This window comes from Pinus tabuliformis, chromosome 7, assembly GCF_031772625.1.
Source record: "Pinus tabuliformis cultivar Carrire ecotype Pingquan chromosome 7, CPIR1, whole genome shotgun sequence".
In the NCBI taxonomy this organism is placed as follows: Eukaryota; Viridiplantae; Streptophyta; class Pinopsida; order Pinales; family Pinaceae; genus Pinus; species Pinus tabuliformis.
Genome location: NC_142293.1, coordinates 1,037,811,996 through 1,037,831,878, shown reverse-complemented (window position 1 = coordinate 1,037,831,878; position 19,883 = coordinate 1,037,811,996). Strand labels below are relative to the sequence as shown.

Here is a 19,883-nt window from a genome sequence, read left to right as displayed (position 1 = left end):
CTCATAGGATTACGGAAGATATGCGCATGTGTTCAATGATCTTATTGAAAATATCCCTTTTATCATAGGCATACAAACAAAGTGGATGTGTTCAATGATGCTGAAATACTCTCACAATAATATTATCCCAATGGATTCAACCTTTAGTACAAATAAGTACGGGGTGAGTACATATTTATCCTAAATCCGATTTATTTATTTAACCTCATATATATGCATGTATCTTCCGTATACGCCCATCTTCCGTATATGCGCACATCTTCCGTATATGCCCAGTTTCCGTATATGCCTACATCTTCCGTATATGCGCACATCTTCCGTATATGCCCAGTTACAGTATATGCGCACATCTTCCGTATATGCGCACATCTTCCGTATATGCCCAGTTTCCGTATATGCCCACATCTTCCGTATATGCGCACATCTTCCGTATATGCCCAGTTTGGGCATATGCGCACATCTTCCGTATATGCCCAGTTTCCGTATATGCACACATCTTCCGTATATGCCCAGTTTCCGTATATGCCCACATCTTCCGTATATGCCCAGTTTCCGTATATGCCCACATCTTCCGTATATGCGCACATCTTCCGTATATGCCCAGTTTCCGTATATGCCTACATCTTCCGTATATGCGCACATCTTCCGTATATGCGCAAATCTTCCGTATATGCCCAGTTTCCGTATATGCGCACATCTTCCGTATATGCGCACATCTTCCGTATATGCCCAGTTTCCGTATATGCCACATCTTCCGTATATGCGCACATCTTCCGTATATGCCCAGTTTCCGTATATGCGCACATCTTCCGTATATGCGCAGTTTCCGTATATGCCCACATCTTCCGTATATGCGCACATCTTCTGTATATGCCCAGTTTCCGTATATGCGCACATCTTCCGTATATGCCCAGTTTCCGTATATGCCTACATCTTCCGTATATGCGCACATCTTCCGTATATGCCCAGTTTCCGTATATGCGCACATCTTCCGTATATGGGCACATCTTCCGTATATGCCCAGTTTCCGTATATGCGCACATCTTCCCTATATGCACACATCTTCCGTATATGCACAGTTTCCGTATATGCCCACATCTTCCGTATATGCGCACATCTTCCGTATATGCCCAGTTACCGTATATGCGCACATCTTCCGTATATGCCCAGTTTCCGTATATGCCCACATCTTCCGTATATGCCCAGTTTGGGCATATGCGCACATCTTCCGTATATGCCCAGTTTCCGTATATGCACACATCTTCCGTATATGCCCAGTTTCCGTATATGCCCACATCTTCCGTATATGCCCAATTTCCGTATATGCCCACATCTTCCGTATATGCGCACATCTTCCATATATGCCCAGTTTCCGTATATGCCTACATCTTCCGTATATGCGCACATCTTCCGTATATGCCCAGTTTCCGTATATGCGCACATCTTCCGTATATGCGCACATCTTCCGTATATGCCCAGTTTCCGTATATGCACACATCTTCCGTATATGCGCACATCTTCCGTATATGCCCAGTTTCCGTATATGCACACATCTTCCGTATATGCCCAGGTTCCGTATATGCGCACATCTTCCGTATATGCCCAGTTTCCGTATATGCACACATCTTCCGTATATGCCCAGGTTCCGTATATGCGCACATCTTCCGTATATGCCCAGTTTCCGTATATGCACACATCTTCCGTATATGCACAGTTTCCGTATATGCGCACATCTTCCGTATATGCGCACATCTTCCGTATATGCCCAGTTTCCGTATATGCCTACATCTTCCGTATATGCGCACATCTTCCGTATATGCCCAGTTTCCGTATATGTGCACATCTTCCGTATATGCGCACATCTTCCGTATATGCCCAGTTTCCGTATATGCGCACATCTTCCGTATATGCCCAGTTTCCGTATATGCCCACATCTTCCGTATATGCGCACATCTTCCGTATATGCCCAGTTTGGGTATATGCGCACATCTTCCGTATATGCCCAGTTTCCGTATATGCACACATCTTCCGTATATGCCACATCTTCCGTATATGCGCACATCTTCCGTATATGCCCAGTTTCCGTATATGCCACATCTTCCGTATATGCGCACATCTTCCGTATATGCCCAGTTTCCGTATATGCGCACATCTTCCGTATATGCGCACATCTTCCGTATATGCCCAGTTTCCGTATATGCACACATCTTCCGTATATGCCCAGTTTCCGTATATGCGCACATCTTCCGTATATGCCCAAGTTCCGTATATGCGCACATCTTCCGTATATGCCCAGTTTCCGTATATGCACACATCTTCCGTATATGCCCAGTTTCCGTATATGCGCACATCTTCCGTATATGCCCATCTTCCGTATATGCGCACATCTTCCGTATATGCCCAGTTTCCGTATATGCGCACATCTTCCGTATATGCCCAGTTTCCGTATATGCGCACATCTTCCGTATATGCGCACATCTTCCGTATATGCCCAGCTTCCGTATATGCCCACATCTTCCGTATATGCGCACATCTTCCGTATATGCCCAGTTTGGGCATATGCGCACATCTTCCGTATATGCCCAGTTTCCGTATATGCACACATCTTCCGTATATGCCCAGTTTCCGTATATGCCCACATCTTCCGTATATGCCCAGTTTCCGTATATGCCACATCTTCCGTATATGCGCACATCTTCTGTATATGCACAGTTTCCGTATATGCCTACATCTTCCGTATATGCGCACATCTTCCGTATATGCCCAGTTTCCGTATATGCACACATCTTCCGTATATGCGCACATCTTCCGTATATGCCCAGTTTCCGTATATGCGCACATCTTCCGTATATGCCCAAGTTCCGTATATGCGCACATCTTCCGTATATGCCCAGTTTCCGTATATGCACACATCTTCCGTATATGCACAGTTTCCGTATATGCGCACATCTTCCGTATATGCCCAGTTTCCGTATATGCCTACATCTTCCGTATATGCGCACATCTTCCGTATATGCACAGTTTCCGTATATGCGCACATCTTCCGTATATGCGCACATCTTCCGTATATGCCCAGTTTCCGTATATGCCCACATCTTCCGTATATGCGCACATCTTCCGTATATGCCCAGTTTCCGTATATGCGCACATCTTCCGTATATGCCCAGTTTCCGTATATGCACACATCTTCCGTATATGCCCAGTTTCCGTATATGCCCAGTTTCCGTATATGCCCACATCTTCCGTATATGCCCAGTTTCCGTATATGCCCAGTTTCCGTATATGCGCACATCTTCCGTATATGCCCAGTTTCCGTATATGCACACATCTTCCGTATATGCGCACATCTTCCGTATATGCCCAGTTTCCGTATATGCAGACATCTTCCGTATATGCGCACATCTTCCGTATATGCCCAGTTTCCGTATATGCGCACATCTTCCGTATATGCGCAGTTTCCGTATATGCCCACATCTTCCGTATATGCGCACATCTTCCGTATATGCCCAGTTTCCGTATATGCGCACATCTTCCGTATATGCCCAGTTTCCGTATATGCACACATCTTCCGTATATGCCCAGTTTCCGTATATGCGCACATCTTCCGTATATGCGCACATCTTCCGTATATGCCCAGTTTCCGTATATGCGCACATCTTCCGTATATGCGCACATCTTCCGTATATGCCCAGTTTCCGTATATGCGCACATCTTCCGTATATGCGCACATCTTCCGTATATGCCCAGTTTCCGTATATGCCCACATCTTCCGTATATGCGCACATCTTCCGTATATGCCCAGTTTCCGTATATGCGCACATCTTCCGTATATGCCCAGTTTCCGTATATGCACACATCTTCCGTATATGCCTACATCTTCCGTATATGCCCAGTTTCCGTATATGTGCACATCTTCCGTATATGCGCACATCTTCCGTATATGCCCAGTTTCCGTATATGCCTACATCTTTCGTATATGCGCACATCTTCCGTATATGCCCAGTTTCCGTATATGCCTACATCTTCCGTATATGCGCACATCTTCCGTATATGCCCAGTTTCCGTATATGCGCACATCTTCCGTATATGCGCAGTTTTCGTATATGCCCACATCTTTCGTATATGCGCACATCTTCCGTATATGCCCAGTTTCCGTATATGCGCACATCTTCCGTATATGCCCAGTTTCCGTATATGCACACATCTTCCGTATATGCCCAGTTTCCGTATATGCCCACATCTTCCGTATATGCCCAGTTTCCGTATATGCCTACATCTTCCGTATATGCGCACATCTTCCGTATATGCCCAGTTTCCGTATATGCGCACATCTTCCGTATATGCGCACATCTTCCGTATATGCCCAGTTTCCGTATATGCCCACATCTTCCGTATATGCGCACATCTTCCGTATATGCCCAGTTTGGGCATATGCGCACATCTTCCGTATATGCCCAGTTTCCGTATATGCGCACATCTTCCGTATATGCCCAGTTTTCGTATATGCCCACATCTTCCGTATATGCCCAGTTTCCGTATATGCCCACATCTTCCGTATATGCGCACATCTTCCGTATATGCCCAGTTTCCGTATATGCCCACATCTTCCGTATATGCGCACATCTTCCGTATATGCCCAGTTTGGGCATATGCGCACATCTTCTGTATATGCCCAGTTTCCGTATATGCCCACATCTTCCGTATATGCCCAGTTTCCGTATATGCCCACATCTTCCGTATATGCGCACATCTTCTGTATATGCCCAGTTTCCGTATATGCCTACATCTTCCGTATATGCGCACATCTTCCGTATATGCCCAGTTTGGGCATATGCCCACATCTTCCGTATATGCGCACATCTTCCGTATATGCCCAGTTTCTGTATATGCGCACATCTTCCGTATATGCACACATCTTCCGTATATACCCAGTTTCCGTATATGCACACATCTTCCGTATATGCGCACATCTTCCGTATATGCCCAGTTTCCGTATATGCGCACATCTTCCGTATATGCGCAGTTTCCGTATATGCCCACATCTTCCGTATATGCGCACATCTTCCGTATATGCCCTGTTTCCGTATATGCGCACATCTTCCGTATATGCCCAGTTTCGTATATGCACACATCTTCCGTATATGCCCAGTTTCCGTATATGCGCACATCTTCCGTATATGCCAGGTTTCCGTATATGCGCACATCTTCCGTATACGCGCACATCTTCCGTATATGCCCAATTTCCGTATATGCGCACATCTTCCGTATATGCGCACATCTTCCGTATATGCCCAGTTTCCGTATATGCCCACATCTTCCGTATATGCCCAGTTTGGGCATATGCGCACATCTTCCGTATATGCCCAGTTTCCGTATATGCACACATCTTCCTTATATGCCTACATCTTCCGTATATGCGCACATCTTCCGTATATGCCCAGTTTCCGTATATGCGCACATCTTCCGTATATGCGCACATCTTCCGTATATGCCCAGTTTCCGTATATGCCTACATCTTCCGTATATGCGCACATCTTCCGTCAATGCCCAGTTTCCGTATATGCGCACATCTTCCGTATATGTGCACATCTTCCGTATATGCCCAGTTTCCGTATATGCCCACATCTTCCGTATATGCGCACATCTTCCGTATATGCGCAGTTTCCGTATATGCCCACATCTTCCGTATATGCGCACATCTTCCGTATATGCCCAGTTTCCGTATATGCGCACATCTTCCGTATATGCCCAGTTTCCGTATATGCACACATCTTCCATATATGCCCAGTTTCCGTATATGCCCACATCTTCCGTATATGCCCACATCTTCCGTATATGCGCACATCTTCTGTATATGCCCAGTTTCCGTATATGCCTACATCTTCCGTATATGCGCACATCTTCCGTATATGCCCAGTTTCCGTATATGCGCACATCTTCCGTATATGCGCACATCTTCCGTGTATGCCCAGTTTCCGTATATGCCCACATCTTCCGTATATGCCCACATCTTAGTCTTGGGTCGTTAAATTGTTTCCTTAAGTCTGAGGAAGAGGAGCTCTTTGCAAGAAAATGCAATTTTAAACCTAATTGATTTACATATAAATCAATATAAACCACCCTATATAAACCTAATTGATTTACATATAATCTATTATTATGATAAAATAATATTGAATATTATTCCTTAAAGAGTAATGAGGTATTTCACAACCTATTATGACATAGATGTTATCACTCACTTACATGTAAGTGATAATAACTAAAAAGATTAAATCAATGTAAATCCATCTTGAACGTGCATCACCTACATGTAAGTGATAGTACCTAATAAAATTAAATCAATGTAAATCCATCTTAAACCCGCATCTATAGAGGGATCAAATTTATTAAGGTGTAAATTTTGTTTAGCATTTATTTCAGCATATTGAATGATAAAAAAAGTGTGGTCTAAACATGTTACAATTCAGACTTGTTTTAGCTACGTTTTTCCAACCATTTTTTCCCAAAATCTAACTAAAAAATTATAAGAATTGTTAGAAATTTAAATATTAATTGTTGATATTGCATAATCCAAGTGCAATAGGGTTTTTGAGGATATTGAATCCCTTTATGCATTCAAAAACACAATTTCAGTAATGAAAAAGATGCAATTTGATCAAAAAATTATATATCCAAATTACGGTGATGAATACCAAAAACAAAATTCAAACTATATAATGTTTAAACTTATTTAAAAAAAAAGATACACTAATAAACTTGATCCCTCTCAATATTTAATAGATATGGATTTAAGAAGGATCTATGTGTATTAAAGAAATTCAATCCATTTTAATACTTGATAAACATGGGTTTAAAAAGAATCTACATGTATAAATAGTAACCATAGCTTAAAAGACACCCATAAAGTATACCACTAATACTAAATGATACATAGCTAATTCAATTTACATGTGTTACCCTTCTTATAAGTTTAACATTTATAGAAGCAATGTGGATGTGTTAATACTGATCCAAAAATGGGCCAAAATCAATTATTGATCCTCAATCAAATTGCACATTAAGAAAAGTTAATACATAGTAACAATTAGTAATTATTTATGGGTGCTTTGAGAAACCTTAATGCCAATTGAAAAACTTTATTCTAAGTGTAATGGATACCCCCTTCAAAGGGGGTTGCAATCCATTCTCGATGCTAAAGGTCTAGCTTTTGAAACCATGGTTACTACCTACACTAAGATTTCCAAATATCAACTAAACATATTTGTGAAGAGAATTGAGAAAATTCTAGAAGCCATGCTATATCCTACCATGTGAAGATACAAAATCTTGGCCCTTGTTGATCATAGACTTATTGGGCAACTCACTAGGATTTGGCTCTTTCATAAAATTATGAAAACTTGTTTGAAGAATACCTATAAGCCTCATATCAAAAGACACAATGTTGTTGATCTCGTTTCCCATCAACGATAAAAGTCAACATCCTAGGGACTTTTATATATTCTATGGTGTTTTTATAGAGGTGATACTCCTCTTTCACACACTCACATTTTCTGATTAACTCAAAAATGTGGAATTAAACATTCAACATATTCACCTTTGAGTGGACCATGTGATTTTAAAGAAAATAAATAAAAACAAAAAGAAGTAAATACTATCTAATTAAGTCATTCCATGGCACATATCCATTCACATATCATGAGGGAGACACATTTGAAACAAATACATAGACAAAAAATAAAGAAATTGCACATTAAGAAAAGTTAATACATAGTAATAATTAGTAATTATTTATGGGTGCTTTGAGAAACCTTAATGCCAATTGAAAAACTTTCTTCTAAGTGTAATGGATACCCCCTTCAAAGTAGGGTTGCAATCCATTCTCGATGCTAAAGGTCTAGCTTTTGAAACCATGGTTACTACCTACACTAAGATTTCCAAATATCAACTAAACATATTTGTGAAGAGAATTGAGAAAATTCTAGAAGCCATGCTATATCCTACCATGTGAAGATACAAAATCTTGGCCCTTGTTGATCATAGACTTATTGGGCAACTCACTAGGATTTGGCTCTTTCACAAAATTATGAAAACTTGTTTGAAGAATACCTATAAGCCTCATATCAAAAGACACAATGTTGTTGATCTCGTTTCCCGTCAACGATAAAAGTCAACATCCTAGGGACTTTTATATATTCTATGGTGTTTTTATAGAGGTGATACTCCTCTTTCACACACTCACATTTTCTGATTAACTCAAAAATGTGGAATTAAACATTCAACATATTCACCTTTGAGTGGACCATGTGATTTTAAAGAAAATAAATAAAAACAAAAAGAAGTAAATACTATCTAATTAAGTCATTCCATGGCACATATCCATTCACATATCATGAGGGAGACACATTTGAAACAAATACATAGACAAAAAATAAAGAAATGGTCCAAATATTTTAAAGAGCTCTAAAATGATTTCATTCAATATCATAAACAATCATAGGAGAACATTCATGAGATTTCAATGCTTAATTAAAAGTATACGAAACCACAAATTCCATGCGCTCTTGGAAATAGCTCTCTATAAGAGTCAAAAAGATATTACAAACTTTAAGTTCAAATAGAGCAAGTGTGTAAAGTACTCTACAAAATTCCTAATACTTAAATGTAAATTGAATGCATTCATCCTTAAGGGACTAGAATGGAACTCGAATGGGACTCTTGAGGAACAATAAATGGTATATATTAAGCTAGAAGAAAGCAAAAGGAATGCAGACAGAATTACAAATGTATAACAAACTTTACAAAGTTGGATGATTTAAGACTAGGGAGAAATAAATGGGAATTGCTTCAAATAAAATATAGAACACTCACAAAATTGCAGAAGGATGACCGACTTAATGAATTATCTATCCCTTATAGCATCAAATGTTGGAGTATACATTAGTCTTTGCATATTTGTTAATCTAACCAATGGGGAAGTTATTCAGGATTAACAATTTCATTTAAATATTTTCTAAGCCATTCTTTAATATAATCGATGGGAAGGACGATTATGTCGTGTCTTACATCTAATGCAAAAGTATGCTCATATGTTTCTTTTGTATTTGAACATAATTGATTGATGACTGATAGTTGGTCTTCATTCTCATTATTATATGTAACTAACCATTTTTTTATTTCTTCCTTCAAAGAATTTGTTAAGTTGTCGAACTCATTACCCCATAATGTCTTAATAACTTCCAATTCTTGTAGCACATCTTTTGGAACTAACATGGAGTCTGTAATCATTCTTGACCCTTGAATATCTTCAACAACTTTAATACATTTAAAGAAACTATTGCTTCGTTAGTCATTAATCTTTGTACACTCAAAAATAGCATCCTTTAACATTTTGATTCTAGCATATAATCTTGCCTTTATCTATTTTATTTGCTCCCCATTTGAAATCCCTTGTTGGGTTTTTTGAAAGTCATTAAGGGTAGAAATTCTAGTAATAAATATCATTAAATCACTATGAGCAAAGTGTTAATCATGTTCCAAGTCCTTTAGCAAATAATTTGTAAAAGAAGAAATCTTTGAGAGAGCTTTCTTAAATTTAGAAATAGCTCCCATGCGTGTTCAGTAACTATTAGTCACATATTGATATTGTCTACGACTTAAGTCCTAATTCCATTCAATGGTTTTATTGCATTCATAATTCTATTTAGTGTATTAAGCGTGACTGTTGGTACAAGTTCTAGGTTTGGGATAGCTAAAGGGTGCATAAATGAAGGTCTATGGCTGAGAGCTTCTTCAAGTTCATTGATCTTCCTCTTTAATCACATGTTCTCAATTTCTTGCTCTATGTCAAAATGTGTAAGCGTGTCCCTTTTAGCCATATGTAATTTAAGAAGTCTAGTAGGTCCAACTCCTAAGACATCTACTTTCGACTTTCATTTCTTTGTCACCTTCTTGTTCCTAATATGCACCTTCTCAATTTGTAACTTCATACTAGCCTTATCATAATGAGTATTATGCATAGTAATAATTGTTCTTCAAAAATGGTTGGCTCCTATATAGTTAATTATTCTACTATTCTTTGAATTTCTACTAGACATAGTGCTACCCAATCGAGGACTACAATAATATTTACTTTCATGTCGGTGAGCCCTTCTGCTTGTTTTGACTATTTCTTACTAGAACTTATATTACTTCTTGATGAGGTAACCATGGTATGGGATTTATCCAAACTACCATGATGGGGTGGTTCTTCACCATCATCTCCATTAGAGCATCATTCATTACTCTCTCCACAGGTTATAATTATCTCTTTTTCTTAGGGCCTAGGGAGGGACTCCGACGAGTCTGTGGGGCTTATAAGGGTTATACACTTGTAGGGTTCTTCCCTCTTTCCTTGATTTTGGTATTCTATTCTAAAGTGGAATTAACTTTTGTGATTAAATCATCATTTATTCTCTTGGAAGAATTTTCTTGTAAAATTCGAGTTCTTCACACTAATTAAGACAAGGAATGACTTTTGATTTTAGAAATTCGAGTTCATCTCATCATTATAATATCTTAGTTTTATTCTTCCTCATATTTCTTTATCACGACAAAACTTTTCATTAAATATTATGTCATTTTAGCTTGAGCAAAAAGTGACTTTGAATAAAGTGAAAAATAATTTTAAGAAACCTCTTACTTTCATAATACTTATCCATATATATAATATACATAATCATATCCATAATTTTAATAACAAAAAAAACTTGTTTAGTTTTATAATAAAATAAGATTTATTAAATATTAATATTTTAAATATTAATTTTTATATTAATTAAAAAGTAATTATTATATTTTTTCCAACCCATGGCTTAAATATAATTTACAAAAAATTAAATAAACTTTCTATAAAAATATTTTATTAATTAAAAATAAATAATTTACAAAATTTCTAAATAAACTTTTTATAAAAAAATTATAACTTGTATACCTTCACTTTATTATTTAAAAATAAATTTAAAGTAGGAACTATATCTCAACTAATAACAACATCTTTTAATTGTAATTCTTATATTTTAGTTTTTGGAAAGAATTAATATTTAACGTAATTAATCATTATTTATAAGTGAGTTAGGGCATAGTTTCAGTGTTATCAAATATTATGAATTCTAAATAATTGAATTTATTTGTAACGATGATGTAATGATGCTAAGATTAAGATTATTTGGAACAAAACTTCCGTTATAACCTTGGACATTGATATTGTTTGTTTTTATGGCCAAGATAAGAGATATTTTTGGAACAAAACTCGCATTATAACCTTGGGATATTGATACTATTTGTTTTAAGGAGAATCCTACCTCGATAACAAACCCACAACTAATGATCCTCTAAACTTTAGGTTTTGTTTTTTGTTTTTTCTTTTGGTTGAAGTAGTTCTATTAAATGCAAGGAGAAAATAACAATAACGCAGAGATAATTTTCATTATTTTATTAATGGTTTTTTTTAGTACATTAAAGTTGTAACTAAAATTAGATGTTGGCATTTTAAAGACATACTTAGCACCTGGAAACAATTTTTGGAAAAAAAAATGATGTATTAAAAAGTCTAAAAAATACAGAGATTACATATATTGAAACTGTCCTTGTAGCCCCTTTATAGATAAAACAATGGCTAAAGTTATATTATTGTAGCCTAAGTCATTTAAACTTGCTGGAATGTTTAGCCTTCAAAGTAGCAAACCTAGTGGGTTTAGTGAGAGCAATGCTAGTTGAGCATATATGCTCTATGTATTGTTTGCGTGACTTGAACCCACGTGCTTTCAAGTCCTTTGGCGTGATTTTGGTCCTTTTAACCATAGCATCAACATTTATCTTTTTTGTTTTCTGTGGAAATTAAAACATTATCAATAAATATCAAAATCCACATAGATATAATGAAAATATGTTGACCATGTAACGAATATGAAAAGACATTTCATTGACTAGCTATCAATAAATATCAAAGTCTATATAGATATAATGAGAATATGGTGAACATGTAAGGAATATGAAAAGAAAATGCATTAACTAGTCATAAAAAAATACGTCAATGTTATTATGAGCTAAGATATGTAGTATATAACTTACCTCTCCTAATTTATCTTGAAGTCTAGGTGAATGCCGCAATGGTTGAGGAGAATGTGATTTTTGCTGAGTATCATGTCCACCATCATACATGTGCAAAGGTGTTTTAGGAGATGTATATTCATTACTCTGAACATTAGATTATACATAGATATAAGTATGTGAATCAAAAAGAATTAAATGTAAAAATATGATAAAATTATAAGAGTATAAATAAATATAGTCTTACCTTGCATTGTGACATTGGACATGAAGATGGTTGTAGCATTTGAACCATTTCATTTCCATTCTTCTTAAGGCTTCTACAAGGGGTTTTCATTGATTGTGATGGTTCCAAAGGGAACACCTGCACCATAAATAAGAAATAACACACACGCACATAATAAAAAAAAATCAAAGATAAGGATATATAATACAGAACATCCATTTCTCATCCCATCATTATGGTAAAACATAACAATTTATATATTAATATTTTCGGTGGAATAGGTTATATGGATTAAAAACTTACTGGCCCAGTAACCCCTTGAAAACCTTGAAATCTAGGTGAGCGTCGCAATGGTTGGTGGCTTGAATTTGGGGAATTTTGTTGATTAGGCTATGCATATCAATAACAATGAGAAATTAGTATACAATTATAATAAATATAAATATTATTTAATGTTAAAATGTCTAAAAAATTAATATATGCAAAAAAATGGACTCAACTGTGTTGTCATTGTCCTGATTGGTTTCATCAAAGTTTAATATATGGCTGTGCCCATCTGATCCTTCTTCCCCCACATCATCGGGAACCTCAGTGCTTGCTTTCTCTTTTATAGCAATATCTATGCGCTTCATTGTCTGCATGCGTCTACGAGGTAGACTCTGATCCCAACGTTGAATTTTTTCACAAATCCTTTGCTTTGAAGTGTCATTAAGCTGATCAAATGTAGCAACTGACTGTGAAAACAAGTTTCAATGAATTTAGTCCACAACAATAAATTAATATTAATAGAAAACATATACAGATAAATACTAATAAATACTTACAGCTGAAAGAATTTCTTCATTGACAATATTAATAAAAAATCATATACAAATAAATACTAATAAATACTTACAGCTGAAAGAATTTCTTCATTGACAAATCTTTTATATGCTTGTTGTCGTGCACGACATAGCCTTGCATCTAAGTCATATTTTATTTTGGCATTTTGCCTTTTAACTGCACTTGTTGATTTGACCGCCCATGTAGCATTTGCATCTCTTGCTCGACCTCTTTGACGTGGAGGAATTGGTGGGAGATTGTGGGTGGTAGCGCGATGATGATTAAGGCCAGATAGCTTAGATCGACTCAAATTCCCCGCACAGCCACCAACAAGACAAGTGAACACTTGCTTGGTGCCTTTGATAGTTACCTCCCATTCATGTCTAATTTCCTCCATTTTCTTACTTCCTTATAAATGAATATGTAAACAACAATGTTGTTAAAAACATCATAAAAACACATTAAAATAAAAATCAATATTCATATCTATTTTTTTGTGGTCACTGTTGCACATCCGGCAAGGACAAAGTTTGTAAGTGCTTTCATCAACTGATTTTAGTCTGATTTTAGTTTAACGATTATGTTTTTTTCTTTGGAATTTCTTGAAAGAAAAAAATTGCAGGGATTTTAGTAAATCTAAATAAAAATTATGTGTACTGCAAATTTTTGACAGTGTTAAATTTATTTCTATTATAAAAATATAATTCAAACACTGTATTTACAAAAATAAAATTTTTGAAATTTTTACCCAAATCCAAAATTCACTATAATAATAACATGTTTAGATCTTTGTGTCAATTGGATTGGATCACTTTGTGGGATATACTCCAGACAATCGAAAGGTGAAAACAGAAATAAATTTTAGATTCCATGGATTAGTTCTGTTTTGTGATTAAATTTCCAGTGAAATTATATTTTTAAGAGTATTAAGTTGATTTTGAAAATGGACAGCTTAAGTCTCAACACCAGCTATTGTTTGCATCTCGTTGGGTTCAGTTTTATTAGTATGTATGATCATTATAGCTCTCTACCGTTCAAATCAGCCTAAGCCATTTACTAAAGGGGATGCGAACAAAATGGGTCAAGGTATTATTTCTCTGGATCATATCATGGATTTAAGAATTATATCAACATCAATATGTGTCCTTTGTTTAAAAAATGCTTTGATGTCCTGACCAGGTTCTCCAAGGTTAGTAATATTGCACATGGACATGGCCCTTCTCATGTATGATGACATAATGCGATTGACAGAAAATTTGAATGAGAAATATATAATTGGTTATGGGGCTACGAGCACAGTTTATAAATGTATTCTCAAGAATTGTAAGACAATTGCTATTAAAAGACTATACACACACCATCCACAAAGTTTGCGGGAATTCAAAACTGAGTTAGAGACTGTTGGAAGCATTAAGCATCGGAATCTTGTGAGTTTGCATGGTTATTCCCTTTCTCCACATGGCAATTTGTTGTTCTACGACTACATGGTGAATGGAAGTCTGTTTGACATCTTACATGGTGAGTGAAATGGATGGCAAAAACTATCAAAAAATTTACATGTATAATGGTCATATATAGGTTTTAACAGAAAAGATTGTAACCAGCCTTTCATATATAGTGAATGTTTGCTAATGGCCAACTTAGAGAATCTAAGCAGTGCATCTTGTATGTAGGATCTTCGAAGAAGATTAAGATAGACTGGAACACGCATCTGAGGATTGCTTTAGGAGCTGCACAAGGTCTAGCATATCTCCATCATGACTGCAACCCACGTATTATTCACAGAGATGTTAAAACTTCCAACATTCTCTTAGATGACAATTTTGAAGCACATTTGTCAGACTTTGGCATTGCCAAGTGTATCCCTTCTGCTAAAACCCACACCTCTACCTATGTTATGGGTACTATTGGTTATATTGACCCTGAATATGCAAGGACGTCTAGGCTTAACGAGAAGTCTGATGTGTACAGCTACGGCATTATTCTTTTAGAGCTCCTCACAAGGAGGAAAGCTGTGGATAATGACTCTAATTTGCTTCAGCTGGTAAGATGATAATGACTCTGAATTTGCTCAAGTTGAGATCGCCTTTTTGTCAATTGTGAAGGTTGTTCGTCTTGAATTTGCTCCAGTTGGGATTGTCGTTTTGTAAATTGTGAAGATTTTTTGTCTTGAGATATTGCATGGACCAAGAAAATAAAGAAATAACCTTGGTTTTTTTGACATGGGCATTTGAATGCAGATTCTATCAAAAGCAGACAACAATACAGTAATGGAAACTGTAGACCAAGAAGTAGTAGCAACCTGCACAGATCTTGGGGTTGTAAGAAAGATCTTCCAGCTGGCACTGCTATGCACAAAGAGACAGCCTTCTGACCGTCCCACCATGCATGAGGTTACCAGAGTTTTACAGTCTTTAGTACCAACTTCTAAACAAGCTCCAGGTATCAGAGTAAACCAACCAGCCCCCAGCAACAACTACAGAAGATATTTGGACGAGTATGTGGACGGCAATCACAAAGACGTTACAGGAAGCAAAGCAGCACACGAAATCTGAAACACTGAATCTAGAGTTTTGCATTTAACTGAATACATAGTAGCCCCTTGAACCCATGATAACCAGTACGATCATTGCTCAGTTGAAGTAAAACTATTATTGTTGAAACCCATAAACTGCAGGTAAGTTAATGACAAATGCAAACAAATAACAAAGCCCCGAGTGCAACTGTCCAATTGATGCTCAAAGAAAATTTATAACACAGAATATGAGAAATCTGAAACACTGAATCTAGAACTCCGCAGCCAACTCCATTTAGAAAAAGATCAAAATCTCTGTTTGTTCAAAGGTGTGTCATATGTATGCAGTTCAAAGGTGTGTCATATAGAAGACTAAGTTTCAATGGTGACAGGGGCACTAACCTTGCCAACCGCAAATCTCGATAACCAGTGGCCAGGTCCTCCAGGTATTGAACATCTGCTCTGTTCTGTTCGCCGAATGGTTTTGCAAATAATGTTCTGCCAGGACTTTGAAGGCCGGAGGAGGTTGGTGAGCTCTCCCGTCCGGCATTAATCCTTATCTGAGTGGAGGCCACGCGCTATTGATTCGGCGGATCAATACGTCATCAATACGATGTGAGGGGAACTGCAAGGTTGGCTGCGGGCAGGGTCGCCAGGGGCTTTTTGCTGGGCAGCCAGAGAGGGATGCCGGAGAGGGATGATGTATAATCGGATGAGGTATGGTCCATGCCGTCGCCGTGCTCTGTGAGACTCTGACAGAGGTACCCTCCATAGCATTAACTTTGCTATGGAGGTGGAAATAGGAATTGCCCAACAGGTAGTGACAATATTAGGTAATAGCAAACTCCACTATGACTTTGTTGAACCAATAATAAATAATAAAAGGAAAGTCAACCACGTACAATGCTCAGAATATGTCTTCAATGTATATTGTTTTCCCTTCTATGAAAGAAAAACTAACGGTAATAAAACTGACGAAAGCTTGGCATGAGTTTGGTTGGTATAAATGTTTTTTGGTAGCTGGTCCATTCTGAAGGCCAGATTAGACGATCATACACAACAATGTGACCATGGACTTTCACATTCCCAACATTGCATAGAGTATATCACTACCCACATAATCAATGTTCCACCGAGTTTCCGGCATATTACAAGGAATTTCATAGCCATACAGGAACTTGATTTTAAGGAAATTTTTGAGCTTTAGGGAACTTAATGTTTCAGGGATCATGTCTCTACAATTATAAATAATAAAATTTCAATAATAACAATTCAAATTAAAAATAATAAAATTTCAATAATTGTAGTTTAATTTTTTATATTTTAATTTTTTTTCGAAAATTTTCAAGTCAATTTTACTCAAAATTAGCTAAAAATTTGTTAGAATCACAAGTTTGAGCTATGAAGTATGCATAATGTGAGTGTTACGAGGGTTTTTCAAGATATTGAGTCCATTTAAGCATTCAAAAATGCATTTTAAAGAAAAACCATGATTTTGTCAAAACAATTAGTGTGAAATTCCAACAAAAAAAGACCAAAATGTAGAAGAGTTAAATTTGTATGATTATGAAATGTAAATACTAAACACTAGATTGAAAATTCAATATAAACATTATTCATATTCAGATTCAAAATTAAATACACTGATTCATAAATGAAAAATTCTATATATTGATTTCAATTCATCATTTAGAATGTATTTAGTACTAAGAAAAATAGAAGATAATGAAGCTTGAAATAATAAATTGAAATTACTCAAAAATAGTAAAGAGTGATGAGTCAGAGACTTGGTATGGGGCCATCAGTGTCTAGATTCGAGACTCAAAACCAAAAATTAACAATGGGTAATAAATTTTGAAATAAAATGAGCATCAACTCAATCCCATATACTAGTCATGTACATTCATCCACTACATCAAGTCAGCTTGGACCATAAAGGGCCAAGATTGTAAATATGATATAAATGGTTTTATATATATTATAATAATAAAATAGTTTGGTTCCATAACCCACTCCATGGTAAAGAGTATTGGGGGAAGTACAACTCAACTCCACAGTGGAAAAGGAAACATGTTGCTTTGTTCGATGTTGGAAGAAAAGGTCACCTGGGGCCCACATGGATTCAGGGGGGCCACATTGCACAGTAAGGCCATGCATATTTAAAGGATTTTTTTTCTTGTGAGAAATGCAGGTATGATTCCTCATTCATTTAGAGGAATCATCCAAGGGCATGGAGTTGGAGTGACTGATTTTTGTTATGAACCAGTTAGTGAGCCATGTGCTTGGGTTTTGGAACCAAATGAGGATTTTCAGTTAGTGAGTCCTATGCTTGGACTGTAGAACTAGCCATATTTCTAGTGAAAATGATTTTAGAAACTAGTTGGTGAGCCCTGTGTTTGGGTTCTAGAACCGATTGAGATTTGTTTCAATTTAGGTGACCAATTGGTGATTCGTGTGCTTGGATTCTTGAATTGACTAGGAATTAAGTCGTTTTATGGCTTGGAACGGTGCCTAGAAGCCTAGAGTTGAGATTGTTCCTAGCTTGCCATAAGGCATCCTGGGAGGTGGGCATTGTCGAGGGATTAACAGGGCACAAAGAATGGGTGTGCCACTTAGGTTCATGTTTCAGGCGAAGTGTGAGCCTGAGGTTGGAGCAGTGGCTATTGGGTTGGCACGTTGGCTACTAATGCATTTATGTTTTCTAGTTGATATCATTCCCTGTGGAGTTGCAACCCTGGGTCGGGGGTGACCCATGGTTGATATTTATGAACCACAGGGTCTATGGCTAGGTGGAACGTGGAGAGTCCATAACCAATTTAATTTTATTGCAAGATAAGTGTTCAAATGTATGCCTTGTGTTGATTATTGATTTTATGTTAAAACCCTAGTTCTAGGGTTTTATGCATTTAAAGGTTTAGCCTATTGTGTGTTTGCGTATTTATAATTTACGTGTTAAACATTGAATTATGGAATTTTAGCATCACATTCATGCTAATCAAGAACTGCTAGGTACAAAAGTAACCATGGCAGAGCTAGGGTTTTATCATTTTGACAATGAAATTTTATAATTTTCAACAATGTTGGTTATGTAGCATTGCCTAGGGGTAACTAGGGATGTTACAAGGTGGTATCAGGGCTTGATTACAACATTAGGTGTGATTGGGCTAGATTTGGGGGCATATTAAGAATCAAAATTATCCACTAATTGTTTGATGAAAGTTATAGTGGTTAGAATAATAAAGATTCACTTCGAAAAAGTGGCACAGGTGTCAAAAGAGACTCTGAATAGTGAGATCAATGTAATAGAGGAAGAAATTCAAACAATGATGGCAAAAATTATCCTTGGAGGGTTAAATTTGCACATAGGTTGTTAATTGTGATTTATGAGATTTATTTTGTTTATATATATATATATATGAAATTGGTGGTAGGGTTCTAAGGTGGAACCCTTTCTTGCACTGTCGAACCCATTGTAGTGTTGTTCCATTAACTCTGCAAGTGGATTATGTTGAAAGGTTCTACAAGTGGAACCATCAGAAGTTATTCATAGTAGAAGTGTGGTAGAGCCAAGTTGCAAGGGTAGGGCAGAAATTGTTATGGAGATGAGCTAAGGGGTAGGGAGGAACTTGCTAAGGAGTCAAGCCTCAAGGGCATTAGGATTGGAGGCCTCAAGGAAAAAATATGGAACATTGTCGGAGGGAAGAGCTCAAAGGAGTGTTAAATGATGGGAGGTTACACATTAACAGATGGAGCAATTTTCCATTGGAAGGGAGAAAAGTTCCAAGGAAGGGTGGAACCCTGATAGTGGACCCCCCTCTCTTAGGTGACGTCATGGGGTACCCCCCCATTGCATGTTGTCAAATTATTTTGTTGATATGGACCATTCGTCGATTCCATCAAATCATGGGAGGCCCGTTAATGGTCAAGCAAAAACTTGATGGCTATCATGATTGTCAATCAAAATGTTCCAAAGTCGTTTGATCTCATCAAAGAGAAACCTCATTTTCATATTCATGTGAGTTTGAAGTTCGATGGCATCAGGGTCGTCTAATCAGTCCAGTCCTAATTATTGATCTAGGAGGGGCCCCACTATTAACATCCACCACTGGATTTTCGCACCATAGGATAGTTGTCAATTTGTCAGTGTATAGATATATTATTTTATTAAATGTTGTCGGGTAGCCATGGATCTAGTGGGGGTAAGGTTTAAATTATATATATATAGTGCAT

At 36.9% G+C, this 19,883-nt stretch overlaps 2 protein-coding genes across 2 annotated transcripts; one reads left to right on the top strand and one right to left on the bottom strand.

Moving 5' to 3' along the window:
• Positions 1-11,682: 11,682 nt before the first annotated feature.
• On the bottom strand, positions 11,683-13,008 carry LOC149251231 (uncharacterized). The gene is made up of 5 exons (XM_089453824.1): positions 12,817-13,008; positions 12,620-12,706; positions 12,338-12,454; positions 12,112-12,237; positions 11,683-11,868 (listed from the first exon to the last, which is right to left on the bottom strand). Exons 1-5 carry the CDS (start codon positions 12,955-12,957, stop codon positions 11,683-11,685), a joined length of 657 nt encoding a protein of 218 aa, XP_089309950.1. The 5' UTR covers positions 12,958-13,008.
• A 1,079-nt stretch (positions 13,009-14,087) lies between these two features.
• LOC149251230 (LRR receptor-like serine/threonine-protein kinase SIK1) lies at positions 14,088-15,693 on the top strand. The gene is made up of 4 exons (XM_089453823.1): positions 14,088-14,224; positions 14,318-14,656; positions 14,812-15,182; positions 15,379-15,693. Exons 1-4 carry the CDS (start codon positions 14,149-14,151, stop codon positions 15,691-15,693), a joined length of 1,101 nt encoding a protein of 366 aa, XP_089309949.1. The 5' UTR covers positions 14,088-14,148.
• The last annotated feature ends 4,190 nt before the right edge of the window (positions 15,694-19,883 follow it).

Excerpts from the sequence above, each read along its gene's own strand:
- LOC149251231 (XM_089453824.1), bottom strand. The coding sequence starts at position 12,957 with ATGCAGACAATGAAGCGCATAGATATTGCTATAAAAGAGAAAGCAAGC. Across the intron at positions 12,707-12,816 it reads ATCAGGACAATGACAACACA|CCTAATCAACAAAATTCCCC; the intron begins GTTGAGTCCATT and ends TGATATGCATAG. Across the intron at positions 12,238-12,337 it reads GTCCAATGTCACAATGCAAG|AGTAATGAATATACATCTCC; the intron begins GTAAGACTATAT and ends TCTAATGTTCAG.
- LOC149251230 (XM_089453823.1), top strand. The coding sequence starts at position 14,149 with ATGATCATTATAGCTCTCTACCGTTCAAATCAGCCTAAGCCATTTACT. Across the intron at positions 14,657-14,811 it reads TCTGTTTGACATCTTACATG|GATCTTCGAAGAAGATTAAG; the intron begins GTGAGTGAAATG and ends TCTTGTATGTAG. Across the intron at positions 15,183-15,378 it reads ACTCTAATTTGCTTCAGCTG|ATTCTATCAAAAGCAGACAA; the intron begins GTAAGATGATAA and ends ATTTGAATGCAG.